Raw genomic sequence first — 9,422 nt, forward strand, 5'->3', positions numbered from 1 at the left:
TGACTCTGTCACTGAGGTCACAGGACCCTTGAGGCCAGTCCACCTCACCCATTGGTACGTCCATCGGCCTTGTTTCAGCATTAGTAGCTGCAGCTCTCCAGGGATCGCCAATGCAGGATTTGGGCGCACACCAAACTAAGTTCGCAAACTTAACAGTCTCTCTGCTTCATGCACAAGCACTTTTAACAGGTGCTGCCTGCTTTGGGGGCACTGGAATTATGCAGCAAATGAGAACCAAATTATGCCCCATTGTTGACTAAATTAGGCAGCAAAAAAATGCTGCAGTGTAATGCAGAATATTTTCTGATACTTTATTTTGACATTTTTACACATTTTTGGGTAAATTCTGATCCGTTTGAGCTACAAGCAATTAGTTAAAATCATCAGATTATGCAGCAGATTATGTATGAGGTGGCAAATATTGAAGAGCCATAATTATATAGAAAACATTTGCAAACTAGGATATTTTGCCATTCATGTTTGAACTGCTATCTGGAAAAAGGTAGAAGTGCTGATGACAGAAACTGCACTGGTCAGAGACAAATGGCTTGTGATTCCACTTTTAAGCGTATTTGGGACATTCTGTGATTGGAAACTCATATTTCTGGCCACACCTCTGAGTCCGCCCACTGACCCAATTCTCAGGTTATTCCCACCCTCTGATTTTCCGCCCACAGTTCCCCTACTTTTTGTTGCCCACTTCGACCACAGGTCTAACATTTGTGTTTGTTTGTAATTTGCAATAAATGTTTACTTCGTCATTGTTGTCAAGGTGCATTAATGTGGATTTGTGTAAACTGGGCATGCTAATATATTAATTACGGTGCCATGCTGAAAGGAAGCCAGCTTGTGAATTACTGCGCCGTTGTGGGAATTGGGTGGATATCTGCATCAGGAAGCATTGTGGGACCTGGGAGCATATGTGCATTAGAGTAATTTCTGGCAAAAATATTTGGACTGCAATAGACACTGAGGATCCACTGTAAATACTAGTATTATACCATACATTTATGTTGACATATGCCTTTATTTAAAGAAATGTCCTCCTGTTTTTTTATTTACATGCTGTCCAGCTGTTGGCCTATAATTTATGAAAGACAGCACGGAGAGTCACTTAAAAGTAGGACAATTTTCTGTATTTATCCACTTTTACAAATAAATGTAGACAGAAAACACATTGTTTTCTGTCTGTATTTATCTGTAAAAAAATTGTGAAAACTGGGAGCCTTACACATAAGCATCCTTTACAAGCGCGTAACATAGCTTGAGGAACTGTATCTTTTGCTTTGCTCTTGACCAATGCTCCTCTGCACATCATGCATGGCCTTTCCAATTGACTTTCCTCTTAGTTCCCTTGTGGAATGGATGTTTCTAAGTATAGGGTTAAAAATGATCACTTTTGAAAGGTCTCCATGCATTCATTAAAGGCAAACTGCTGTGTCGCCAACATCCAAAAGCGCTTTAACCTCTTCAAATATAAAAATTTGGGTGCTCAAGATTGATGGAAATCTATGGAATGCCTCAGAATCGTTTCTAAGGAATGAATGACGGTGACAGCAGGATGCCACCATTCCTTCAACTATGAAAATGCTTATAGTTGCCTAATGTGGAATCTTTTATTTGCACTACAGCTTACAGTATCTTGGGAGCCATCCTATTCAACAGATCTCCCTGCCTTGCATTTGTCCTGCTCACACCTGCAATGGTCCATCCTGCAGCACAGCAGGGCCGCGTTGGGTCCCATGCTCACCCAGGACACAACACAGATCACCAGGAATTCGCACAGCCATCTGCTGCCAGACAGGAAACTTTACCTTCTACCCCTAGCACGGAGGCTGCAACAGTGGTAGCCAAGAGAGGTAAAAAGCGCTAATACTCCTTGGCAGAAAATGTTTGGTTCATTTATGACCACAAATCTTGACATGGGAAACGAAATGAGCAATATCACACCGGTAAAATAGAAGATCATCAATTGCTAATTGAGGGAATTTTTCTTTTTTAAAAAGGGCATTTTGTGACTCTCTCTTTTTTTTTTTTTTTTTGTAATACCACCACAAACCGGGATGGGTGGCTCATTGGGCCACAAACATTTAGCTAGGTGCCAAAAGTAATCCCAAAAATATTTTTGCCAAGCAATTTTTCAATTTTTTATCCTCGCCAACCATCAGTGAATATGAATGACAAATGTAAACAATAAAACTGACCCAATGCTTTCTGCTTTCAACAGAAACAAGCAAACGCAAATCCAGCATCATGGATTTCTTTGCAAATGCGAATAAGAGATCACAGTTTGATTCTGAAAGTAGCCTAGTACAGCCCAGTGCGTGCTTGAACGATGTACCTGCACAAGATTCGGAGAGTATGATGTCAAGCCAAGGATCGGTTCCACCTTCTCCACTGGAAGACTCTTCAACAAAGATCCGGGATGCGGGCGCCAGTTTTGAAAGGGATACCAGCTTGCCAGAGTGTTGGGACCACAATCAGTGGGCTCAATTTAAAGAAAAGTATCCATGGCTAAGTTGTGAAAATGGCCGCCTTGGCTGCAACATATGCAGTGAGGTTAAGCTACTTGGAGCATCACAGGGTGTGGGTTTGTCTAGAGAATGGGTCACTGGGAGCATTGCTGCAGCTGGCCCAACAAAAGCTAGCCAGTTAGGCTCACTGCGGAAAAAAATACATAAGCATAAAATTTCTGAAGCACATTGTAATGCATGTGCTATCCAAGATGCATCCAAGAAGGAGGTACTGCTGTCAACGATCCTGGAGCAGCAGAGGCATTATCATGCTTCAACGGTTAAGGTGTTTCGCACTCTTTTCTTTTGTGCAAAAAATAATCGCCCCTTTTCAGACTTTCCAGGTCTAGTAGCTTTGCAGGTTGCTAATCAGTCAGATATGGGCTCGATTCTACACAGCGAGTTCACTGCAGCACAGATAACTGATTGCATTGCTGAGGAAATGCGGAGAAATCTTTGCATAGGCATTGTTGAACAGGCTCCAAAAATCTCAGTTTATATTGATGAGTCAACAACCCATTCTTCATTGACTGTTTTAATTATTTATGTTCGTGCTGCATTCAATGGAAAAGAGCCCCTCACCTTTTTCCTTGACTTGCTTGAGTTGCCTAGGGGCGATGCAGAGTGCAGAGTCCTCACTCTTGAAATGTTTGGAAAAACATGGGTTTTGCAACCAGTTCCTTGCAGACAATTGGATAGGGGTGTGCAGTGATGGTGCCAGTGTAATGCTTGGGAGAAACTCTGGTGTTTTGGAGAGGCTATGTTGTAAATACCCTCGACTTGTAAAATGGCACTGTCTATGCCACCGGCTTGAGCTCAGTGTAGCAGACACGGTTGATACAGTGCCAGGCCTTAAGCACCTTGCATCATTTTTTGAAAAACTGTATGCTGTGTACCACCAGTCTCCCAAAAATCAGCGGGAACTTTCCGCATGTGCAAAAGAGCTAGAGATTGCGATTCTGAAAATTGGGCGAGTATTTTCAATCCGGTGGATTGCTTCTAGCAAAAGGGCAATACGAGCAGTGTGGGAGTCATACCCAGCCCTTCACCAGCATTTTGTTCAGTCCAGCTTAAGTACTTCTCGTGATGCCAAACACCGGTCTACTTTCAGTGGGCTGAATAGAATTCTGACATCTTCCGATTTTGTGCTGAAGCTAGCTGGTGTTGCAGATGCGGTTCATGAAATTGGAACACTGTCGGAAGCACTTCAAAGGGATGAGGTAACTCTGCCACGAGCTTACCAGCTCATCAATCGTTCAGTAAGGGCAATTGAAAAGCTTAAGGAGTTTCCAGGGACACACAGGAAGGAGGCTGAAAAAGCTATTGAGAGTGGCTTATTTAGAGGAGTGCCAATCAGCTGTGAGGACTCACGTGGGCAGGTCAAAATAAACCTTCCCCAGTTTTATCAAAATCTGGCAGATAACTTGCGCTCTAGGTTGTATGCACAGTCTGCAAGCAATAGGTCGGCCACATCATCTCGGACAGATGAATTTTTAGCTCTTACATCAGAGATAGATGTTATCAACCCACAGAAATGGCCATATGACATTGAGAGCCCATGGTATGAAGGTGAGGAGAAACTACAAAACCTGTGCAGGAGATTCTGTCTTAATTTCAAAGGCGTATCTGAAGGCTTCAGAGACTATATTGATATTGGTGGTAATGACATTCCAGAGAAACTGCAACCTGTTTTGAGGGCGATAAACACACTTCCTGTGACTTCAAGTGACTGCGAAAGGGGTTTCAGCACAATGAACTTGATAATGTCACCCATACGAAACTGCCTTGGTATCGGACGCCTTTCCTCATTAATGTTCATTAACCTCATGGGTCCTCCTCTGCCTCTTTGGAATCCAGTGCCATTTGTGAACAGGTGGTTGATTGCCCATCGCCATGCAGATGATACTCAATCTAGAAAGGTAGATCCTACAGCCCAGCACAATAAAAGATATGCAGACGCATGGTCGTTTTTTAATTGATAGCTTTCAATGATCTAAGCGGTCTCACAAATTTTCCATGGCCAGACATCCTGTGGCAATATAACATGTCCCATAATGTCTGCAATAACAGATGTACAGAGTATCAAGCTGAAACTGTACAGTGTGCACCTTGCATTTTTTTCTCTCATGGTCCCAGTGTATTATACTTGTCAATAAATTTAAATGTCGTGTTCTCGGTAGCGTAATAAATTTTAAACTTTTGATAATCACTATTGTAGTTTCTAGTATGTGGTTTTCTTTGGCTTTTTTCAACACTAATTCTGCTTTTGTTCATGGTCCCATGCTTTAGTATGCCTCGCTTACAGCACTTAATGGCTTGACTAATGTAGTTGTGCACCAAACTTCATCCACATTTGGGCTGCTAATTCCTCCATACAGGGACCTTAAGTCACAGGCTTAAGTACCAAGCAGCTTCAATTGTTAAATCTTGCAATATATGCAAATGATGGATCTGCCTCACAAGTGATGTCACTTCCTGTCGTGATGTCACTTCCTGTCGTGATGTCACTTCCTGTCGTGATGTCACTTCCTGTCGTGATGTCACTTCCTGTTGTGATGTCACTTCCTGTCACGCCGCCTAACTTGGAGAGTCCCCCCACTTCTTTTTTTAGGACTTGTGCCCTGCCGTCACCCACCTGACTTGGGTGACACTGATACCCACATACATGGCATGCGGGATACACTCTTCACCTCCCCAGTGTGTGTGTGATCACTTGCTGAATGGCATTGCTGATTATTGATGTCACACAACACCGGCGTATTGTTATAACCTGTTAGCATTGAACCCAAGCATGCGATAACTTTACATGCGTCTTCGAAGCACCAATACGGTCACTAAAGTTTTATGGCTTTTGAACCCCCTTTCTTCCTTCTAGGTCGGATGATTCATCGAGTGCGTTAAGGTAGATCGCAAACCCTTTTGGATTGGGAAGGGCACGACTCCAGGTAACATAAGTACCTCTGACTGCCCCCCACCCCCTGAGTAGTTTAGTTGGTTCACACTTCACGGTCCTGACGAATTGCACTGATCATTTTTTACTTTAGCGGCAAGGAACATGTTGAGCAAACACTTGACCAATACTTGCGCCCAAAGCTCATATGTGGTCCAATCTCTCCACTTTAGCTTGTAGTTGTTTTTAAACATAACCCGGTGTCTCACACATTAAAGCTTGACTTCGATTCCCTGTGAGTTATTGTTAATTTCACCACTCTGCTGATTCACTGCACTCTCACCCCCACCCTCATACTTCACTACAGCAGTTTAAAAGAACTCTGGCAAAGAGCCTCCCTGCGGGGCCCGATGGGTATTGCAGCGCCGACCCAACGAAGCACGGCCCTATGATGAAGCACGACACCCCTTGGGGTGTGAGGGTATTGCAGCGCCGGCCCAACGAGACACTGCTCTATGATGAAGCACGACACCCCTTGGGGTGTGAGGGTATTGCAGCGCCGGCCCAACGAGGCGCTGCCCTATGATGAAGCACGACACCCCTTGGGGTGTGAGGGTATTGCAGCGCCGGCACAACGAGACACTGCTCTATGATGAAGCACGACACCCCTTGGGGTGTGAGGGTATTGCAGCGCCGGCCCAACGAGGCGCTGCCCTATGATGAAGCACGACACCCCTTGGGGTGTGAGGGTATTGCAGCGCCGGCCCAACGAGGCGCTGCCCTATGATGAAGCACGACACCCCTTGGGGTGTGAGGGTATTGCAGCGCCAGCCCAATGAGGCGCTGCCCTATGATGAAGCACGACACCCCTTGGGGTGTCAGGACTCTTGCTCCTGAAGAATCAGATAGCGCCCCATCTTGACCCTCAGGCACGCCCGACCTTCCTTTTAAAGATACTGCACACCCGTTGTGTACAGGTATACTTTAGGGGGTGTGTGCGCAGGACTTTGAACAGCCCTCTGTCCCTCCCTTGTGATTTAGGACTGGCATACATGCCAATCTGGCAGCGTCAGGAGGACTGTTCTAACACTTCAGTGTGTTACTTGAACATGAAATACCTTGAATAAAGAAGAGACGAGAGGCATTTGGCAAAACAGGAACAGTTTAATTAAACGTAGCAGCCCGGAGAACAGTTACAGGTGAGGGTCTGAGGACGGTCTCAACTTACAGCCGGTCTGTGGGTCTGTGGCCTTCTTTTATACAGTTCATCGTAGATGAGAAAGGTTTCCGGTGATCCATATATGGTGAGGAATGCAAGTTGCTGCCTTTGCAGTCATAAATCAATTGTCGAAGGGAATATACAGGAGAGCCTCGACCTTTCCTGGACGCAGGTGATCAGTGGGTAACGTGTCCAGACGTCCAGCTTGGGGAGCGCGTGATCACTGCATGTGCTGTGTCCTGATTGGCTATGTGTTCCTAACTCGTGGCATCTGAGTTTATGGTGTTTTATGAGCGCGCGTACCCCCTCTGGCCATGTGCGCTTTTTTGGGCCAATCTCCCTGGACCATTGTAATGTCACTGAGCCTATCTGTGGGATTGATCTAAGGTTGTCTGTTCAAGCGTTTGTCTGCCGGCTGCGTGCTACCGCAGCTGTGACCTGTCAATCAGTGACCTCAGGCCTAGGTATGTTTGATTGATTGATAGAGAATTTATAATGCGCTACTTTGCCCGAAGGCGTCAAGGCGCAGTTGATGGAAAGCAAACAGCCAAATCCAAGATACGGGGAGGAAGAAGCATTAGGGATAAGCTTCAGAGAAGAGCAAAGTTTTAAGGCCTCTGCGGAACAAAGTAAGAGATTCCTGATATCAAGGGGAAGCTCATTCCAAAGTCTGGGGGCAAAAGCAAAGAAGGCCCTGCCTCCCCACCTTGCTTTCGCAATGCGTGGGGCGGTTAGCAACTTCTGACTTGCGGATCGCAGGGCCCTGCCTGGGGTGTAGAACGACACCAGGGACCTAATGCCCTCGGCCCCTGCGTCATAAAGAGCCCGGTGGATGATAATCAGGGTTTTGAATTTTATCCTGGCATGCACCGGGAGCCAATGAAGATGTTTCCTGATCGCAGTTCCCGAGGACCGTCTGGGGGCATTAACGACAAACCTTGCTGCCGCGTTCTGGACCACTTGCAGCCGATGAACCAGTCTGTTGCTCATCCCAAGATAAAGGGCGTTACAATAGTCCAAGCGCGAAGATAGAAGGGCAACCGAGACTTGTTTCCGGGAGTCAGGGGTGAGGTAATGGGTGAGCTTTCTCAGCACCCTTAGGACCCCACAGCAGGTGGAAACGGTCCTATTCACTTGCTTATCAAAGGCAAGTGAGGTGTCAAATAGGACTCCCAGATTTCGGGCAACGGGGGATGTCTGGGGGCAAACTCCCAGAGTCGATGGCCACCAATCGGCTGACCAAACCTCCTTGTTTCCCCCAAACACAAGGATCTCAGTCTTCTCCCCATTCAACTTTAGGAAGTTTGATGACATCCAGCCCGCCACGGCCCCCATACAGTTCCTAAAATTTAGGGCCATGGACCCAACAGATTGTGACAGGGAGACCATGATTTGGGTGTCATCGGCGTACGAGAGAACTTCCAATCCAAAAGACCTGACAAGCCTAGCAAGTGGGGCCACATAAACGTTGAAAAGTGTAGGGCTCAAAGAAGAGCCCTGAGGAACCCCGCACTGCAAAGGCTTGGCGGTGGAGAGGAAGTCACCCAGTTTAACCCTTTGCTCCCTGTTGTTAAGGAAGGAGGTAAGGAGACTAAGAGCCAGACCCTCCACCCCCATCTCACTGAGACGGGGGGCCAAGATCGTAGGGGACAGGGTGTCGAACGCGGCTGTGAGGTCGAGCAGTATCAGAAGCGTAGTCTGACTCCTGTCGACCTTAGCGCGGATATTATTGACCACCACTGTAAGGGCTGACTCAGTACTATGCGCCTTTCTGAAACCGTGCTGAGATGGATCAAGCAGGCAGGATTTATCAAGAAAGGCGCTGAGATGGAAATTCAGATGAGCCTCCAACATTTTGGCCGGGGCAGGGAGAAGGGAGATGGGACGGAAGTTCTTTAAAGTCCCAGGGTCCAAAGTGGCCTTTTTTAAAAGGGGCTTTACAATAGCTGTTTTCCAGGAGGCTGGGAAGGCACCACTGGATATAGCCCTGTCCATAACTGCCAACAGGGGGGGAATTAAAGTTGCCCGGCAGTTTTTTAAGACTTTGAGCGGACACGGGTCAAGAAGAGAACCTGACCTAAGAGAATCCAAGAGTTTATCGAGGTCGTTGGCCGTAAGAAGGGGGAAACTGGGTAGGTTTCAATAGGGAGAGTAGTATTCCCCGAATCAGGAGAGAGAGCCCGAGTGAGATTATCAGTCTGGAGGGCTGTGTAGATTTCTAAAATTTTGGTGTGGAAAAAGGAAGAGATCTGATCACAGGTATGTCAGGGTCACACACAGGGCATGTACAGGTATGTCAGCGTCACTTACACACAGGCCATGTACAGGTATGTCAGGGTCACTTACACACAGGGCATGTACAGGTATGTCAGCGTCACTTACACACAGGGCATGTACAGGTAAGTCAGGGTCACACACAGGGCACGTACAGGTATGTCAGGGTCAATTACACAGAGGGCATGTTCCGGTATGTCGGGTAGAGGTGTGGCGCCACGGCCAGGGCGACTGACTCCGGAATCTGGGGATTACGGTTCGATCCCCAGCGCCGGAGGCAGATTAGCCCAGCACCATGTGACTCTGGGCAATAGCTTGCTTAATCTTCCCGACGGCCCCCAGCGCCTAGAGACCCTAACGGGTGATTGTTCGCGCTTTACAAATGTGGATTATTATTATTAGTCACTTACACAGAGGGCATGTACAGGTATGTCAGCTTCACTTACACACAGCGCATGTACAGGTATGTCCGCTTCACTTACACACAGCGCATGTACAGGTATGTCCGCTTCACTTACACAGAGGG

The 9,422-nt window shown here is 46.8% G+C and overlaps 1 protein-coding gene across 1 annotated transcript; it reads left to right on the plus strand.

Moving 5' to 3' along the window:
• Positions 1–3,238: 3,238 nt before the first annotated feature.
• On the plus strand, positions 3,239–4,492 carry LOC146869163 (E3 SUMO-protein ligase KIAA1586-like). Its single transcript, XM_085632326.1, has one exon. The coding sequence runs from the start codon at positions 3,239–3,241 to the stop codon at positions 4,490–4,492; it is 1,254 nt and encodes a 417-aa protein (XP_085488452.1).
• Positions 4,493–9,422: the final 4,930 nt, after the last annotated feature.

This window comes from Triturus cristatus, chromosome 1_1, assembly GCF_964204655.1.
Source record: "Triturus cristatus chromosome 1_1, aTriCri1.1, whole genome shotgun sequence".
NCBI classification, from domain to species: Eukaryota; Metazoa; Chordata; class Amphibia; order Caudata; family Salamandridae; genus Triturus; species Triturus cristatus.

Coding starts and splice junctions, on each gene's coding strand:
- LOC146869163 (XM_085632326.1), top strand. CDS start 3,239: ATGCTTGGGAGAAACTCTGGTGTTTTGGAGAGGCTATGTTGTAAATAC.